At 38.1% G+C, this 20,764-nt stretch overlaps 1 protein-coding gene across 2 annotated transcripts in view; it reads left to right on the forward strand.

Moving 5' to 3' along the window:
• The first annotated feature begins 2,823 nt into the window (after window positions 1-2,823).
• Window positions 2,824-20,764, forward strand: part of LOC104594775 (tRNA ligase 1) — a 160,968-nt gene continuing 143,027 nt past the window's right edge. The window contains exons 1-6 of one of the 2 annotated variants that reach the window (XR_016082738.1): window positions 2,824-3,300; window positions 3,921-4,409; window positions 5,976-6,026; window positions 12,021-12,103; window positions 12,307-12,406; window positions 17,607-17,685. Coding sequence is in view for 1 of the 2 variants with exons in the window: in XM_010255245.3 (XP_010253547.1) it covers window positions 3,286-3,300; window positions 3,921-4,409; window positions 5,976-6,026; window positions 12,021-12,103; window positions 12,307-12,406; window positions 17,607-17,685 (817 nt within the window). In the remaining variant the exon portion in view is untranslated. The remainder of the gene's footprint in view (window positions 3,301-3,920; window positions 4,410-5,975; window positions 6,027-12,020; window positions 12,104-12,306; window positions 12,407-17,606; window positions 17,686-20,764) is intronic. The other variant, XM_010255245.3, reaches the window with a different exon arrangement.

Below are 20,764 nucleotides of genomic sequence, written 5' to 3' on the forward strand. Positions count from 1 at the left end.
GGCATGGTGAAACGGTTCCGTCCCCATAAATGGACACCAACATAGGCAAGACCCGGGCTAGCCAGACGAGCCCTGGAACTGGCAAGGAAGTGGATGGCACGGGACACAGACGCCCATTCACGGAAGGAGTCATTGTTGAGGACGACAATGAATTGAGTGGGGGAGCCTGTAACGGTTCAGCACAGGCTTAGCCTTGCCTACGCTTGGCAGGCTTACATTAGGGACATGCTCGTCATTTTCGCCTGTAAGATTTTTGGGAGAACTGATGTCATCTTCAGGCAGACCACCAAAAGCTTAACGTACTCTTTGAGGAGGGGTGGTCGACCTCCTTGGGTGCCTAACCTTGGCACTCCTAGACCTTCATCCCCTTGCGGGGCGGCCCTGGTTAATGGCTAGCATGGCTACCAGGGTTCCTCATGGGCGCACACTTGCTCATGGGGACAGTGTTGGACCGGCACTGCGCTACTAATACTCAAGGGAGGCTTGGCATGCGGGCCTGGCTCAAGCATGTCCCTTCACCTCGCCAGCCCCTTGCCCAAGCTGATTGAGCTATCCCGTTGCCCCTAGCGCACGGGTGTGTTCCGGCCCAAGCGGTTGCCTATCATCATGGCACACAGGTGCCTGTCATCATCGGCATACAGGAGACCCTTCACATCGGTGCCAAGTCACCTCATCGGCGCATGGTCGCCTTCCATTATGGTTGTCCCCCTTTAGCACGTAAGCGGCGCCTCCCATGGACCGGTCTGAGCTAGGAGAGTGCCCCGGCCATTGGACTTGAGGTCATGATCTAGTGCTACTGACTTTGGTGGAGCCATCCCATCGGGCAACTCCTAGCCTCTAAGCGCATAAAGGCTTGTCCTAGCCTGCCTTGGCTAGGATGCCGCATGGGTTTCTTCCGCTGTAGAACTACCCCCATGACAATTTGCTCAGTTACTCTAATACGAAACCGGAAACTATGAATATAAACCAAGGAGGTTTTCTCATGATATTTCTTGTATCCTGTTGTTAGACTAGAGTGCCATATTTATATTGGGTCTTCTAGCACACAACGGTACCAAATTTTACTGTTGGAAGGGATAGCCCTTTTTATTCGAGAATTTACCAACCACTTGGACTTGTTCAACCTCTTGGATCAAGGGATAAGTGTTCCATAAGGTAGGATTAGTTGCCCAGATTTTCTCAACTATCTTGCCAAACTTTGGCCACACCAAGCAAATAATTTGCTGATATGGCATTAGTTTGATTGACTGTAAACAGGCCTGAGATGGAAGACAAGTCAAAGATATTCATACAGTGGTGTATGCTATGCTATCGGCCATATATTTATCCATACACCAAGGTTATTCTGAATCAAGGGCATCTGACTATTCAGATCAACAGAGTTTTCTAAAAACAGAGCGGGGCTAGGTGTTGCGCTAGTCCATAAAGAAGAAAATGCAAAAACAAAGGCAAAACAAATTAGAGTGTAGAGCTGGATATGTGTCATAATTGGGAGTGGTGTGGACTGTGGATCCGATTCTAGCTTATGCTATAGATGAAGAGACCAAATATGCTTCAATATTAAATATTTATAAGGTAATGTGTTTATTAGTTTTTTGGAGTCGTCGCATGAACAAAAATATATATTTTTGGAACAATCAAAAGTTTTTTTTTTTTATAATTTTAACCTAGAAATTATATGATTTATATAACATGAGATTAAAAAAATATGAAAATATGTTTTTAAAATCATAAAATTCCAATTCAAGAACATGCTTTTTTAGTTCAGTTATGAAAACAAAAAATATATACACAATCAAGAATATATTTTTTGTGTTTTTATTTTGAAAAATAAATTATTTTCAAATTAAATAGTTTTGATTTGTTTTTGAAACTGACAACAATAAAAATGGTTCACATTATAGAATACCCCCTTGGGTAATGTATATTTTGTTATTTTTCATTTAGGCCCGATTTAGAAAGAGTACAAATACAAATATGTACAGTGCAAAGCTTTGCATTTTGTATTTTTAAATTTATATTCAGACTGTATATATTTATATTTGCACTCTTTCAAATCTAGTCTTAGTTTTCCATGAAACCATTAAGGATCTTTTTGGTTTGCAATTGAAATCAAAATTGAAATCCCTCACAATCAGAATCAGAATGGTCTATTTCCATAATCCATTTGGTTTAGAGAGGAATCAAAATGGGAATCATTATTAGCTAGAATGGGATTTCATTCCCATGAGAAGGGGAGGGAATGTCCATGGGAGAATACAATTTTACCCAAAAATGGCAATGAGATTCTAATTTTGTCCCACCAAACACTTGAATCGAAAATGTCTATTCCAATTTTAGACTTTTATTCCTACTAACCAAACAGGGCCTAATTCTCGAGCCCGTATTTACCTTGACACATGCCAAGTTTGCCAACATTTGTCAAATGCCGACGAGTTTTTGCGTTTTGGCGCATTTTTTTGCGAGGAGATCTGAAGATGCGAGCACTCTCGAGGAGAGATGTGCAACCGAATGAAACCGTTTTTTGCTCCATCCTCCACGGGACTACACAAATAGGGGAAGCCCGCCCCCAACCCAAACTGCATAAGGCCACAAGTCCCTTACATAATCACACATAGAGAATATCTCATCCTCTTGCATATTATTATGCATGGAGAGATATTCCAAATGCAGAAAATAGTGTTTTGTGGATAGACATGGATGAAGTTCTTTAGGTAAGAGATCCGGAGTCAAATCATAAGCCCATAACCCAAACCCGGGTGAAGGTGGGATTCGAACAGGTGACATTGCAAACGATCCATTTGGCATGTTGCAGCTGCAGGTGAATGAAACCATTACTTGCCACTATGAACTTCAAAATAGTAACAAGTCGCGAGGAACCAAGAAATTCCCTGCGTGAACCAATATTACTCACGAGGCAGTTCCATCATTTTGTCATTCAATCAGTGTACACACAACGGAGAGCGAGGAGTTATTCGAGAGAGTACCGTAAGTAAAGAGGAACCAAAATCAACAGCATGAGAGATTTGTTGACCCGTTATTTTGCTGACCTACTCTTCCTCTCCCTCATCTCTCTCTCTTTCTCTCTGCAAACCTCGCTCCTCTCATTTCGTGTATATAATATATCTTTCTCGCCAAAGGAGCTCTCTATGAATGCCAGCACTGTAAAGGACAATCAATCTCCAGAGTTTTCTTTTATTCAATCGTTCTTCTTCATTTTCTTGATCAGCTCCTACTGCTTTAGCTGAAGCTCTCAGATATTCCAGCTCTGTATCTGATTCATCAATGCCGAATCATAGGGTACGACGACCAGTTTCTCTTACAAGCTTCGGCTATACAAGTTTTCGTTATATTACGGTTTATTCGAAGGATTATCTAGGAAATGTATCACTACCTTCTTAGATGAGTTGGAACTGGTGATGGTTTATTTGTCGTCGTCGTTGTTGTTATGGCCATCTTGCTCTTCTTCTATGGCCTTATTTAGTGCAAAGTGGAGGGACATCGTTCATTCCATTGAGTCCACTTAGGCAGGATAAGGAGATGAAGATGACGATCTTATTCTGTTTAGAGCGCCTTTTATGTTCAATGTGTTCTCCTTGTGACGATTCCGTTGTTTCCCTTGAATTTTGATGGGTTTGATTTCTCATAAACGATGTTGGTTCCTCAAACACGATGATTTTTAGTTGTTATTCACGAAATGTTATCTGAATGCTGGATTTTAATCTTCAAGAATCTTTTCCTTGGTTCCTCTTCTTTATGGTCTGAAATACAATGATCAACTAATGAAGTGCTTAAGATGATCACTTGCCTTATTCTGTTCCCTCTACTCCTATCAGCTTTTTGTTAATAATGCAGGGAAGGAAGGATAATGGTATTTTTCCTTGATAATATTTTCTAACCTTCCTTGAATCTTTGTGCAGGGAAAAGATGGAATAAGAGAACAAAGATGGAAAGAGAAGCCAAAATTTGACAGACCATCTATGTCCACTGAGGGTACACCAGCGAATGCTGAATCTATTGCAGATAGGCTGACTGCGTTGCGTATTAACGAAACTGGTGGACAAGCCTCTTCTCCAATCTCACCGATACAATTTGGGAGCGTTCCATTCTCGAATCAAGCTCCTGTGAAAGGTCAGACAGCCATCTTGAAGCATAAGTCACATGGAACAGTGTGCAGAGCTATGGCTGTTGAAGTTGAAACTGCAACTCCAGAACAAACTTCCGTGGCTGTTGATATTGGGGAAGATTATGCCGAAAAAATGAAAGTTGACAAGAGTAGAACTGGATTGAATAAATTATTCAAAGGTCTTCTGGGTGCAAATTTCTCCGTTGACAACTTCACGTACACTTCGGCACAAATTAGAGCCACCTTCTATCCAAAATTTGAGAATGAGAAGTCAGACCAAGAGGTATTAATCTTGCCTCTCTATTCTTCTTGGTAATGTAGCACATTGGAACAGAATTTCCTACTTTGATTACAGATGAAAATTTGTCTCTCTCCAGCCCATGCTGTTAATTAGTTACATGAAACAGGGGAAGCATACTTACATTTTGCTTGTATTGCATAGTCTGGGGGTTCCTTTCTAGATTAAAAACTACTAATACTTGTGCCAAGGAAAACTCCATATTGCAGTCAGTCAAACCGATGAAGTCTGATTATACAGGACAGTAGACTTTGAAAGGGAGTGATTCCATCAAAGAGTAAAATTTTACTTGTTTTTATAAAGAAACTATTCGTGCTATATAGGATTGCTATTCTTATACTTGCAATATTTTATTTCCATATGTGTTGACATTTTTCCTGCAGTCAATAAGTGATTTTATTCTATGATATTCTCTTGGACTCCAGCCCAGCTTTCTTGGGAGTAAGAACAGTAGAGTTATTGTCATATGTTGATCCATGATTCCTCTATCATGAAATTCCTTAATACATATAGCTTAGAAATTACTTACATTCTTATATCTCTATGCATTCTTTATCTTGGCCCACATTAATTTATACAATTTTAAAGACCATTACATTCTAGTGGGTGCTTCAATCAATTTACACCATGATTTTGATTTGGCCCTTCTATTTGTTTGTTCATTTAACAAGTTCCATTCCATGGATCACCATTTCTTCTTGTTGCTCCAGATGTTCTTGTAACTAAGCTGGATTAGGAATATTAAATATAATGGCACAAATTCTAGTACAATAGAAACTAACCCAGCGTTTGCACTTTGCAGAAAACCTTTATTGGAAAAGTCTTTTCAGTATTCAATAGAGGAAAAGTAGAAATCTAAGAGTTTAGTCTTGCATGCGCGCCCACATAGGCTGTTAACATTTTTTAATAGTAATATGAAAAATTGTTAAGAAGTAAAGGACAATATACATGGAAAGAGTGTGGACAGAACACTCCTGATACAAAAGAATAGAACTGTCTCTTAGTAGGAGATAAAACAAGTTTGACCATCTTTGTAGGAGACAAAACTAGTAAAGGAGATAGGGGCAACAACCAGATGGGTAAAGAGAACAGCCAATGGGATGGCTGATATTTTGGCAAAACAAGGGGTGTACAGGGAGCAACTGTTTTGGGTGACATTGTGAATTTGTGATTTGGGTGAACTAATTGGTAAAAGGGGTTTCTTGTAACAGAATCTCATTGTACGTTTCAATTTTATCTTAATGAAATGAATTGATTACTGATAAAAAAACAAGTGTGACCATCTTTTCATTATTTTATGTTAGTAGAATTATTGCGATTGTGATTTAGAAATTGAAAGTCACATGCTTCTGATTTATTATCATTGGAAAAATCCTTTGGGCTATTATTGATAATTTCACACCTTGTTTACATTTGATTTCAAGGATAATTTTCAAATGATAAATTCTTTTCTTCTTTTGTTCACTTTATTCTTCCTGATACTGGAAATGATCATCTGAGAATTATTGTTCATGAGTACTGGTGATTGATTATTTTGTTCTATACTGGCAGGTTAGAACAAGGATGATTGAGATGGTCTCTCATGGCCTGGCTACGTTAGAGGTAGTGATGTCGCTATATATGTGATTCTGTCCCTTCCTTGTTTCACTTAATGTACTATCTTCTTCTTTTGTAAACTAGTAAATGTTCATGTGCATTTGCGTATGGCAATAATAAAGACAAGTAACAAAGGCAATAAAAATATGTGATTGAATCATAATGTAGTGGTGGATTTATTTTCTTTGAACCTAAAGACCTAACTTCAAATCTTCCTACTTGTAGTTTAAATCAACGTTTTCAACTTGTGGTTGAATCGGATGGTCAGACTAACTAACCTGGCACATGGACAGATTTTTTGTTCTGTTTAACCCAAACCCACCTTTTTGGGAGTTCCATGTCTGTTTTCTTTCACTTTGAATTTGTTTTATTTTATGCTTATGTATTTGGGCTTGAGTTAATAAGCTTTTTAAAGTTTTTTTTTTTTTTTTTTTTCAATTCTAGATTCCATGTTTTAATGTATTCATGTTTTTTGTATTTTAAGTTTTCAACTATTTGCACCTGGCTTCATTCTGGTGTGTGCATCGCCTTGCACCTTGGGTGCTAGAAGGCCCTTGTGTTTTTCCTTGCTCTTCTTTCTTTTAAAACACTGCATGCTCTCTTGGACATTTCTGATGTTCTTATTCTTTTTATATCTAAATCTATGATCAGTTCATCATCATCATCATCATCATCAACAACAACCTTGTCCCAACTATATGGAGTTGGCTACATGAATCCTGTTTTTCCATTTCATGACCATGAGAATTTGGCAAAGATTCCAGTGCCAGCTGCCAGTGTGGCACAACCCTCCTCCTTTGTCTGGGCTTGGGGCTGGTGGTGTAAGATTGGTTGCATTGGAACAGCTGCTCCTAAAATTTGATGCAGAACCTCCCTTCTTCCCTTCTTCCCCTCTCTCCTTCTCTCATCTCAGTAAACCCTTGATCTCAATTATTAAATCTATCCCTCCCTTGAATTTCTGTGATGGCACTGGATCTTGAAAGATTTCTAAAATAGTTTGAGCTATCCTAGTTTTATGGGCATGGACTGCTACAATCCATTAAATTACAAAGGAAAAATGGAAATAGGGTTTTTTGTTCAAATACAAAGTGATGATACAATAGTTTTGTCCTGTTGTAATTTAAGGACTTTGTGAAGGACACAGTTGATGATGCTAACAATGTTGTGTGATATTATTTCTTAATTAGGATTTGAGAGAGTGGGGGTTGAAGGGGATTCCTGGGATAATTGACTCTTTGATCAGTTCTTGTTCAATAATAAACCCATAGCAGAGAAGGATTATTTTTATGGTTGGAAGCAACACAAATTTCTACATCAGTTCCAGATGCAAAATGGTAGAATGAGAGCAGGAATGGGAAGCTTTTCAGTCAGGTCATTCTATGCTGATTTGATTAAAAATCAGGTGGTTTATTCTGAAGTTAGGAATATGGTGTAGTCCTGTTCCACCAATAGTAGATGTATTTTTTTTTGGCAGCATTTTTATTGGGTAGTGTACTAACAGTGGTTCACTTAAAGAGCCATTGATTTCAGATGACTATTCTGTATTTCATGTGAAACAAAAAGGAAGAGGATGTGCATAACCTTTTATGTTGCGCTGCATATTCTAGTTGTACATTTTTCTTTTCATTATTTCAGAAACCAGTTTTCATACCTATTTCATGTTCCATTTGATGTCTGCTGGGGCATTTGGAAAGAAAGGAGGATTTTTGAAGCTGCTTTAATGGTTCAGACAAGTTATGTTCTGAGAGAGAGATTAGAAGAAGAAGAAGAAGAACTAGTGAGGTACTCGGGGATTTTGCATAAATTGGCTCACCACACTAACAACAAAGGAGATGTCTGGTCTTGTAATGGTTAAGTAGTTCAACTTCCCCACTAGCCGTCTATGTCTTCCAGGGTCATCAAATATTTCACCTAACATTACAGCTCAATTTAGCATTTGGTTTCATGGGTGTTTCAGTTGGTTTCGCACCTAACAGTCCCGTTTCGTCCAACAAATCAAGAACATATTTTCTTTGGCACAAGTTTACACCTTGTTTCGACCTGGGAACTTCTATACCCAAGAAATTGTTCAACTTCCCAAGATCTTTTATTTGAAAATGGTTTGTAGAAAGGCCTTTAGTTTGTCAATCCCTAATCTGTCATTGCTAGTTATGACTATATCATCTACATAAACTATTAATAAAATCTTCCTAACTTCAGAATTATAGCTGAACATTGAGTGGTCGACTTGACATTGTTTCATTTCAAAATTTTTCACCACTTCACTAAACTTCCCAAACCAAGCACGAGGAGATTGTTTCACTCCATAAATTACCTTTTTTTATCAACAAAAGAGAATTTTATTTGAAGTTAGGGTTAAAATAAAGTTTTACAGCTTTGTGTATGGGATTAATGCTCCCACACTATTACATATTTCTATCACACTTTACATTGCAGCCCAAAACAATTGTTACCTCACAACCCCTTGTTTAGCAAGATAATCAGCTAGCCCATTTGCACTCCTTCTAACCCATTTGAGTTCAGCCTCTACCTCCCTTGCAACCTTTTCCACTTCTCAATATGCCTAATTCCTAGTTGCTTAGCTATCTTCAGCCCTTGTAGCAATCTACACATATGGACGAAGAAAGTATTTGCGATGGATGCACACGATATATGGTGAATGATGGAAAGGAAGTAACTAGATTGAAAAAGGCAACTAGGATGCAGTTCTTATGGAAAGAAAGTAACTAGGATGAGGGGTGGATGCACACGAAGTCTAATGAATGATGCCATGTTGTTCCAAATATTGTTGAAAGGAAGTAAGAAAGTATTTACGACCATTATCTGAACGAAGAACTTTTATTGGAACCCTAAATTGCGTACGCATTTTAACATGGATTTTTTTGAAAAATAGAAAACAATTACTCATTTATTTATTAAATAAATCCATGTCATCCTTGAACAATCATCAATAAAAATGACAAAATACTTGTAACCATTATAGGTTTCAACTTTAATTGGACCCCAAACATTTGAGTGCACTAAAGCAAAAGGACTCAACATACGGCTATCAACCCTAGGACTGAAGGAAACCCGATGGTGTTTCCCATACTGACACAACTCACATTGTAAAGAAGACAAATGACTCAAAGAAGGAACCAGTAGCTTGAGTGCCTCAAGAGATGGATGTCCCAACTGGCAATGCCATTGGAGAGGAGTTAAGGAAGTTTGAAGTGCAACTAAAGATCCACCACCGTCAAGATAATACAATCCACCGGCCTCATGCCCCCCACCAATCTTCTTCCCCGTCTCGAGATCTTGAAAAACACAAGATGAAGGGTAAAATGTGATAGAGCAATTAAGGGCCTTAGTTAATTTACTAACTGACAAGAGGTTGAATGGAAATTTAGGCACGTATAGAACAAATGATAAAAAAAGAGATGTAGTATCAACATTACCAACACCACCAATGGGTGAAGAAGAACCATTGGCCAAGGTAACAGTGTGTGATGTAGAAGTTTCAGAGGGAAGAAAACACACATGTAGTCCTGGTCATATGATCAGAGGCTCCAGAATCAATAATCCAAGGAGAAGGTTTGGATGTTAGACAGGCCATACTTCAGTGTGCAAGAGTAGCAGTGGTATGTTGTGAAGTGGCCTGAAGGAACCTCTCATACTCATCTCGTGGTATACTCATCATCTCCTTCCCGGAAGCAGATGTAGACGTGGAAGGTGTTTGGTCTGTCTGTTAGTTATCACTCCATCACCCCCACTAGCAACTGCATGATTAGCCCATGTAGAGGGTGGGCCATGGAGAGCATAACAGAAATTAATCGTATGTTCGTCTTACCACAATGTGTACACTTTCTAGTAGTGTTCCCCTTCCTCTACCACGACCTCCCCTTGAGTCACGACCTCCACCACTTCCACCATCATGACCAAACATGGGACCACCACGGCCTCCTTGAAATGCATGTCCTCCCCCTCTATTACCATGTCCACCTCCTCTTGCCGCAATAAACATGATCTGTTAGACGTTGTGGTATTCTCTGTGGGTCCTAATGAAATCCCACGAAGACGAGCAAATACTTCCTCAAGTGTAGGAAGAGCAGAACCTCCCAATATTTGTGCTCTATTTGGTTCATACTTTGATTTCAGCCCTACTAAGAACCTGGTTGCATCTAGTTGCTCCCTTTGTTATTGCTGAATTTTAACATCTGGAGTTAGGGGATGATAGACGTTGAGTTCATTTCTAAGGTTTCTCATACTGGCATAATACTCTTCTAGGGTTTGATTTCCTTGCTGTAAATTGAAATACTCCTGATAGAGCTAATATACTCTTGTAGTATTATCCTGTCCAGAATAAAGTTTCTTGGAATGTTCCCATATTTCCTTGGTTGTATCTAAGAACATAAAGTTGACACTTATTTTGGGTTCCATACTGTTGCACAACCATGTCATGATTTGGGCATCTTCTTGTTCCCAGTCATCAAACCCTGGAGATTCAGCTGATGGTTTATCCTCCTTCACATGTTTCACCTTCTTCTTCGCCTTGAGAAAAACTTCCATTGACTTGGCCCATGGCACATAATTTTCACCATTAAGTTTAATTGATGTTTATCTGCACACCTAGATAGTCTGAGGGGATCATCACACTAGATTTCTGATCACTACCACCATCTCCAGTTGCTGCCATTGTGCTCCCCAATACGATTTCTAATTCTGAATTATCAACCAGACAACCACTAAAATATACTGCTGTCAAGTCAACACTACAGCAGTCTCCACATCACTTACAACAATCTCTCAACCAGCCACAATCAAAGAGCTTGATGTAAACCACCATTTAGACACATTTGGCCACTCTTTCAGCACCAATTTTTTTTCTCCAAACCACTACTGGTAACTAACCACCATGGCTGTTACTCAACAACCACCAAGAACCCTCTTGAAACTTCTCAGTAGAGGATCTGGAACACCACAAACACCACTACACGACCACTAGGGCTGTCATTCATGGTGACAGCAGTATTAGAACTACTAACCTAGGGCTGCCACACCTTCCTAACACCTGTAATGAAGATTGCGGCTGTCCTGGATTACCAAAAAAACTTGCTGCAGCCTTCTACCTGTGCACCTTAGATCACAGCCCAGAAAATAAGAAAAAGAAGAATAGGAGATCGCAGGTCCAGGTACTTGAAACCAGAACCTTCTTCTCCTGTATTTAGTGCTCTGATACCATGTTTTAATGAAGAAGAAGAAGCTGTCGAACTAGAGAGATTAACCCTACTAGTTGACCATAATCTCTATTATATTATAATTAGGGTACAAGGTCAAATATACCCCTACTTAAGCATGGGACACGTAAACTAAAAGAACTAAAACAGAATTGCCACATCATCACATAACTTAAAACATAATGAAAAGACTAATCTACCCTTACTTGACCAACTCTGACACTAGCTTACCTAGAATTCAAAGATATTGGTTTAGATGCATTTGGGTTGGGATTTGGTATAGTTGATTTGTATTGATTGATTGATTAGTTTGCAGTCTCCTTTTTCTAATGTTTCTTCATGATGCAGTGTTTATTGCTGCATTGTTACCTCATACTCCCTGTCTTGTATTTTTGCTTCTATAATAAAATTTTCTTCTCTATCTATCATAAGAAAAAATCGTAGCAGAGAAGCAGCCTAGGCACCCAAGATAGGCAACTTTTTATGATAGATTGCAAATTGGCTTCATAGTTAGCTTATTTGGGGACATTTACTAAAGTAAACCTTTTATTAGGGCAATGGAGAAAGAGCAGATATAAACCCCATACTCCATATAATATACAAGCAAAGAAGCAATGTTGTTCCACTTCCTTTTTTAACTTATTATATTATATTTCTGTTCAAAATAAGTTGTTATTTGTTAAATGATTACATTGTGTTTGAATGAGAAAATATTGTGTCATTAATATTCAAGTGATCTAGTTAAAAGTTATACATGTAATTTGATAGAAAATATCTTCTACAGGTTTCACTTAAACACTCTGGATCACTTTTCATGTATGCGGGGCATGAGGGTGGAGCATATGCCAAGAATAGCTATGGAAATATGTAAGCCCATGATTTGGATAGCTCCTTACTTCTATTCGTTAATTGATTTTATCTTAAGCTTGTAATTTGATACTTGGTTGTTGGTATGTATTTGTATTAATCAACTTGTTTCCTTTTTCTCATTTTTTCCTTCCTTTGGTTGTTTGATAGTTTCAGTTTCTAAAATGAGTTGAAAAAGATCAACAAATCTATTTCTGGTGCAGATACACAGCTGTTGGTGTTTTTGTTCTCGGACGGATATTTTGCGAGGCATGGGGCATTGAAGCGAGGAAAAAGCAAGCAGAATTCAATGAATTTCTAGAGGTAATTTATAGATAATATCTTTTTTTTGAGGACCACGACAAATGTTTGACATATACAATCCAATTCCAAGAAAATACCTTAAAGGACCTAGATCTTTCACCTCAAACCGAGTGGCAAGGAACTCCTTTAGCTTTTGAATTTCATCTTCCTAATCACTAGTGATAACTATATCATTGACATATACTATCAGGGCTGCAATTTTACCTTCCCCTCTTTTTACAAACAATGTATGGTTAGACTGGCACTGTTTGTAACCTCTTTTTTGTACAACTAAATGAAACCCTATTGAACCAGGCCCTTGGTGGTTGTTTTAGGTCATATAAGACCATATGCACTTCTTCTTCAAGATCACCATTCAGGAAGGCATTTTGATATCTAACTGTTGAAGGTTCCAATTAAGATTAGCGGCTAAGGAAAAAAAAGGACTTTGATAGAGTTCATCTAGTAACCCGTGCAAATTGTCTTGAATGGACAAATGCAATGAAGGGAGAAATTAATGCCTCCCACAAAAATGGCACCTGGGAGTTGGTGGATCTTCTTGAAGGGAAGGAACCAGTGGGTATTCACAATAAAGCATAGGGCTAGTGGTTCAGTAGAAAGGTACAAAGATAGATTGGTGGACAAAGGGTTTACACGAGTGTGTGGAGTAAACTATGCAAAGACCTTTGCTCTAGTAGCTAAGATGAATTCGATCAGAATCCTCCTTTCACTGGCAGCTAATCTTGATTGGGAACTTCACCGGTTGGGTATTAAAAATGCATTCTTGAATGGTGACCTAGAGGAGTATGTTTACATGACTCAACCTCCAGGTTTTTGTGCCAAAGGTAGTGAGCAAAAGGTGTGTAGGTTAAAAAAAATCATTATATGGGTTGAAACAATCACCTTAGACATGGTTTAGTAGGTTTCATTTAGCTGTACAACAGATGGGATTCAAACAATGCCAGTCAGATCATACTCTATTTGTGAAGAAAGGTAAAGGGAAAATTGTAGCTTTAATTGTGTATATTGATGACATAGTAGTCATCGGAGATTGGAAGACTGAAATACAGAAGCTGAAGAAATTCTTAGCCACTCAATTTGAGGTGAAAGATCCCCTTATGTTATTTCCTTGGGGTTGAAGTTGTTCGCTCTAAAAAGGGCATCTTTATTTCCCAAAGGAAATATGTACTAGATCTATTAGAGGATACAGGAAAAGTTAGGAGTGAAACCAATTGATTCACCCATTGAACCCAACCATTAGCTAGGAGACAGTAAGGGGGAGTGTTTGAAAGATGTGAAGAAGTTTAGAGACTTGTAGGGAGACTTTTATATCTGTCTATGACCAGACCTGATATTGCCTAAGTAGTGGGTGTCCTTAGTCAGTTCATGCATAACCCTAAGACAACTCACTTTGAAACTGTAGAAAGAATCCTTGGATACCTCAAGAAGTTCCTAAGAGCTGGTTTGCTATTCCAGAAACATGGGCATTTGAAAGTGGAGGTGTATATAGATGCTGATTGGGCATGGGCAATCGATGACAAAAAAATCTACCAGTGGATATTGTACCTTTGTGGGGGGAAACCTAGTCACTTGGAGAAGTAAGAAGCAAAGTGTAATTGCTAGATCCAATGCTGAAGCAGAATACAGAGCTATGTCTCATGGAGTTTCTGAAATCATGTGGATAAAAAACTTGTTAGGAGAGTTGGGTTTTGCAGTTAAAATCTAAGTCACTCTTTTGTGACAAAAAAACTGCTATCAATATTGTTGCTAACCCAGTCCTCCATGATAGAACAAAATATATTGAAGTGGACAAGCATTTTATTAGAGAAAACTTGTGAGCGGAGAAGTGTGCACTCCATATGTCAGTTCAGAGGAACAACTTGTAGACATCTTCACCAAGGGCTTTCATCATGTGCGGCATAATAATTTGTGTGACAAGTTGGACATGATTGACATCCATGTCCCAACTTGAGGGGGAGTGTTGGAATGTTCACTTTATTTCTTATGTTTGTATTCTGCTGATATAGGCTCCGTTTGGACTAGTTAAAGTAGCTTTTTTTTTCTTTATTTATGTTCTATAACTTAAGTAGGGGCATAAGTGTTCTTTCCCTTATAATTATGGTTGCCTTATATATATTAATATAAGTTGGCACCGCCAGCCAGTTAAGTTGACTCCAAAAACATTTTCTTCTCTTCTCCCTTCTCTCCTCTCTTTCCCTTCTCTTCTTCTTCCTTTCTTCTCCTCTATTCTGTTGTTAATATGAAGAAAATAAACCCACGTGAATCTAGTGCAATCATCAATAAATAACACAAAATATCTATAACCCAAGCATGAAATAACAGGAGACGACCAAACATCACTGCGAATGAGGTAAAAGGTGTAGAAGCATGTTTAGTAGAAGATGGAAAAGGCAAAACATGACTTTTACTATAGCATCAGGTTAAGCAAGATTTATCAATATTTTTAGATGAAGAAACATTCATAGGCAGACCTCCCAAGTCTACGCCCCTTCCCCTTCATCTCCCCAATGTGTTGGTTCTAGATAAAACAACCATCACGAGTAAACAAAACAATATTGCCATCATCCACAAGTTATCCAACAGAAATAAGACTAGTAGTCAACTTAGGCACAAAAAAGGTTTTGGGGAGATGTAATGGTGTAGACTGAGAGGTGGATAGAATAAATCTTCACAACCACATATAAGAAGAGAACACCATTAGTAGAAATATGTGGCTAACTGAGATGTAAGGTTTAGAAGACTGATCGAAGAAAGCCCCAGTGATGTGCTTTGATGCCCCAAAGTCAATAACCCACGTATGTGAAGGAGAAGAACATAAGTGGAACCATCAAGAGTGGATCAAAAAATTATGTCAAGGTCAAGAACTAAGTATGGAGTTGGGTTTCCTCTCTTAATAACTCTCCAAGAATTATGTCAAGGCCAGGAACAGGCTCTCTACTAAGTATGTTTGATTGCACAGTTTCATGATCAGGTATGAGGTGCATCAAAAATGCCTAATTTTCCTCTTATTAAGGTGTTTCTTTATAGTTTTTACACAACAATCTGTAGAAATATCTCCAAAGTGAACCAGCTCATATTCAGTCCAGAGGTTCACGAAACCAGCATAATCTCTTGAATCCGTTTCTCTCCTTGAACATATGAAAATATGTCAACCTCAATTTGATATTTCCTAGACATGTTTGATTGCTAATAAACCTTTTCAAGATATTCAAACATGTCATGGGCAGATTTGAGTCCCCTCATTAGGATACTAACATCCATTGTGACAGAACCAAGGATCCAAGACACAACTTGTGCATTCTCAGTTTTCCATTGTTTTAGTCCTTTGACATCAGCAGCGTTAGGCATGGATGTGGAACCATCAATATAGTTCCACATACCCTTCCTTTCAACAAAATGTTTGAAGTGTAACTTCCAAAGTGCATAGTTGCTTCCATCACATTTTACTGAAATGATTTCACCCTTTTAAGTCCCATAGTGAATGAAACACAGAAAAAACAGCTGAAGCAAGTAGTATAAACTCAGGAACCAATCTGGGAGAGTTGAAAGAGAAAAGAAAAACCTCTTACAGTCAAATGAAGATGTCCAAAAAATAGCAAGACTGAGATCTGAAATTGCAGTCCAAAAAAGGAAAGAAAGACTGCTGCTGCCCAAAAGAGATGGATTGATCTCCTTCAATCCTTGTCCAGCTGATGGGACTTTCAGATATGTAGAAAATGACCAGGCGGCACCTCCTTTGAAGTTTTAAGATTTCTCTTGCTGGTTGTGCTGAACAGAGAAAACTGGTTCTTGGATTGATCAAAACAGTCAAGAATCAATTGCAAGGGTAAAGAAAACCTAAACAGTCTGAAAATATTGCCAGATGAATCAGAGAACAACCCGCTCTGGTACCATGTTAATCTGTGAGAAAGAGAAGCCAACAAGAGAGAGAAAAGAAACTTCAGATCTGTTAGGGTTGATCAGTATGATTGAACCAACCCAGAAATATGAATTTATATTAAAAGGTGAATGGACAAGATTTCCCTTACAAAAGAAATAAAAATAAAGAGACAAGGCAGTACATAAATATACATGCCTAATAATATACAATAAAGAGAGTAAAAGTACAACACTACCCTCCATCTTCTCTACACCTCTAAATATTCCATCCATTGAGAATGCTGTGAAATTATCAATAGTTTTTGGCCAATGCACCACTCTCACCATGATATACTACATAATTGCTTCCTTGGTGCATCTTTGCTCATTGAATAACCTTGCATTCGTTTCTTCCCAAATCATACATATAACCACTGCCCTAGTACAGTGCCACATGATTCCCCCTCTTTTTCTTGGCTAACTGAATGTTGATGGGCTGAACAACAAACCATATCTGATGGAAGATTCCACATACAATCAAAAAGAGTAAACAACTCCAACATGGAAGTAACAAATGAATAGGAGTAAATGGTAAGAAATCTTCCCACTAGCTTAATAGAAAAGGCAAATATGTGGGAATAAACACCAGCTAGTCTCCTCTTATGAAGAATATCACAGTTATTAATTTTCTCATTGGACACTATCAGCAAAAAGACCTAACATTATGGGGCATAGGTCTACTCTGAATTTCTTTAACTGGACAAGGATGCATAGAAGGAAGGGAAAAACAGATTACCTGAAAAAAGGAGGCACAATAAAAAGATCCAGAGGGATGAACAGTCCAGATACAAAGATATTGCTTAGATGAATAGAAAGTAATCAACTTACTTTTTTTCTTGATGTGCTTATAAAATTTATTAATTGCACAAAAGTAGGGTAGCAAGGCTCTAAAAGGCCTTTATATTATACCCAAAATAGCTTCCTAATTAAAGGCAAATCCTTTCTTAATTGCAAGTTATGCATACTTAGGTGTGTGCTCATTTCTGTATACTTGCTATTGAATTGCCATCGCATGTCTATATTCACATAGTTCATGGCCTGCAGTTGTTTTGTTTATATTAGTAATTTCATATTGAAATACACCTACTACCAACCATTCATCAAGAGGAATGATATGTTCACATCAATGGAACTATTAATTGTTCTTATTAGGAAATATGTGATCATTGTATACATATAAACATCTTTTGAGGAAATGAATGGTGTACAATAATTTTTTTTTTATATTGCAGTAACTTTTGTGAAAATTCTAAAGATCACCTAATTTTTACTTTGTTTCCAGAGGAATCATATGTGCATATCGATGGAATTAGTAACTTCTGTTCTAGGAGACCATGGACAACGGCCTAGGGATGATTATGGTATTCTCTCTCTCTCTCTCACCACCCAATTGAGGAGTTAATCACAAATGAAGCCTGTAAAAGCTGGGAGCACCTAAGTGTGAAGGGAAGTTGTGAAGACGTATTATGGTCCAGTGAAAATGTCAAATTATGACTCTTAGTTTGCTTTGATTACTGGTCTGTGGTGTTTTCTACAGAACTTTTTACTCAGGTTTACATGAATTGCATGTTTGCAGGATTTTCTTTAGTTATAATTATTGCATTAATTTGTGCTTACATTTGCTTCATGGTAGAAGTTTTAGTCAATCCCTGATCTACTTTATCCTCACCTATTTAATTTTCATTGTTTTTGAAGTAATGGTAACTAAAGAACAAAGTTGAAAAATATGAGTGGAGTGTAATCAGATTAGAAAATGAGAAAGAAGAGAGAAGAGAAGAGGGAAGAAGAGAAGAAGAGGGGAAGAAGGCACCAAAAAGTCAAGTTGGCAGTGCCCAAACCAGAATATTTAAGGGCGGCAGCTGTGACAACTTACAGTTAAATAAAAGAAAGGTAAAAAGACAAAAAGACCCCTGTGGCTTATACTAACAGATTTACAACACTCCCCCTCAAGTTGGGTCATGGATTCAATCATCCCCAACTTGTCACATAATTCATTGTGCCACGAGAAGTGAAGGCCCTTTGTAAGAACATCATGAGCTAGTTGCTCTTTGGAGCTAACATACAGTGTACAAACTTCACCCTTCTCAAGTTTTTTATGAAGTTCTTGTCAATTTCAATGTGCTTGGCTTTGTCATGGAGAACTGGGTTAGCAGCAATATTAATGGCTGCCTTATTGTTGCAATAAAGTGACATAGAACTATCAATGTTAAAGCCCATTTCACCAATTAGATTTTTCACCTGAAGAACTTCAGCAACTCCATGTGTCATTGCCTTGTATTCAACTTTAGCATGATCTGACCACCATACTCTGTTTTTTGCTCCTCCAAGTGACTAAATTTCCACCAACAAAAGTACAGTATCCATTGGTTGACTTTCTGTCATCAATTGAACTTGCCCAATCAACATTAGTATACATTTCTACCTTCAAGTGAGCATGCTTTTTAAACAATATGTCAACCTTGGATATTTTTTTATGTATCTGAGAATCCTCTCCGTAGCTTCTAGATGTGAAGTCTTAGGAGCATGCATGAACTGACTAAGAACCCCCACTACATATACAATATCGGCCGAGTCATTAACAAGTAGAGGAGTCTTCCTACCAAACTTTGGAATTTCTTAACATCCTTTACACGCTTCCAAGCACAGTCACCAAGTCTATGATTGGCATCAATGGGAGTGTCTGCTGGCCTTGCCCCCAATTTACCTGAATCTTGCAATAGATCTAGAGTGTATTTCCTTTGAGAAATGAAGATACCCTTTTGTGAACGAACAACCTCAATTCCAAGAAAATAACATAGGGGACCTAGATCCTTGACTTCAAATTGTGAAGCAAGAAATCCTTTTATTGCTTGGATATTAGAGTTGTAATTTCCTCTAATAACAATATCATCCACGTACACTATGAGGACTACAATCTTTTCTTGATCTCTCTTGAAAAAGAGAGTATGGTTTGACCAGAATTGCTTGAACCCAATTTGTTGGAGAGTCAGTTAAACCTATTGAACCAGGCCCTAGATGATTGCTTCAAACCATACAAGGATTTCTTTAAATTGCAAACTTTTCCTTCACTTCCTTTTGCAAGAATCCTAGTGGCTGAACCATATACACTTCCTCTTCCAAATCTCGATGTAGAAAAGCATTTTTAATATCTAATTGGTGAGGTTCCCAATCAAAGTTAGCAGCTAATGACAAGAGAATCTGGATGGAGTTCATTTTGGCAATTGGAGAAAATGTCTTAGCATAATCAACCCCATACACTTGGGTGTATCCTTTTGCTACTAACCTTGCCTTGTGTCTTTTCATTGCGCTATCTACCTTGAGTTTTACTATGAATACCCATTTAAACCCTACTGGCTCTTTGCCTTTAGGAATACCTGCCAACTACCAAGTATTATTTTTATGAAGAGCACAAATCTCTTCCTTCATTACATTTTTCCATTCAGGTATAGATAAAGCTTTTGCAACACTCTTGGGAATAGAAACACTCTCAATAGTAGACAAAAAGGCCCAAGAAGAAGGTGAAACATTTTTATAGGTAGGGATGGCAACGGGGTGGGTTCGAAGTGGGTTTTGTAAATTCTAAACCCTACCCACCTCCCTAAACCTCCAAACTTATACCTGCCCCAAGACCCGTAACGGATTGTATTTTGAGAATCCAAACCCTCCCTACATATGAAGATGCAAAACCCTCCTTGACCCTATCCTACCTACTTCAAGTGTAGGGTGGGTTGGGTTTAGAACCCGCATCTAATTCCTATTATTTGGTGTTATATATAGGCAATAAATAAGTAAAATAACATGAACAAACAACAAAATTTCCAATTATTTGATTAAGACATGTAAAAAACACATAAACTATCAATTATCCTTCACATAAAATTCAAAATATTATTAAATTCAACACCTAATACATAAAGTTCATATGTTTTCCAACAATATGTGGGTCGGGGAAGGTTGGGTGTTTAGTGGTACATGACCCAACACCCTTTCTATGAGCACCTGTCTGTCACAGAGAGTACCACGGGTACTTCACCTTGGTCCTATGACCAAGAGAAAAAGGAATGAAGAAGAAAAAAGAGCTCTCAGATCAGGCCAATTGAAGAAAGGGAAGAAGAGAAGAGAGAAGAGAGAAGAGAAGAAAAGAGATTGGAAAGGCACCAAAAAGTCAAGCTGGTGGCACCCGAACTAGAATATACACTAGGGCGACAGATGTGACAACTTACAATAAAATAAAAGAAAGGTAAAAGGACAAAAAGACCCCTGTGGCTTATACTAACAGATTTACAACATGGAGTCTCATTGAGAAGAGGAAGATTTCTTTGCTTGATATAGTAGTATAGATAATAAAAAATGCCAACACTAGGGAACTTCTGTTGGCAGTTTGTGGTTATAATCTGGTGGGAGTTGTTAGGATCCTGAAAGCGTTAAATAGAAAGGAGA

The sequence above is a fragment of the Nelumbo nucifera genome, chromosome 2 (genome assembly GCF_055504915.1).
Source record: "Nelumbo nucifera cultivar China Antique chromosome 2, China Antique-T2T, whole genome shotgun sequence".
Classification (NCBI taxonomy): Eukaryota; Viridiplantae; Streptophyta; class Magnoliopsida; order Proteales; family Nelumbonaceae; genus Nelumbo; species Nelumbo nucifera.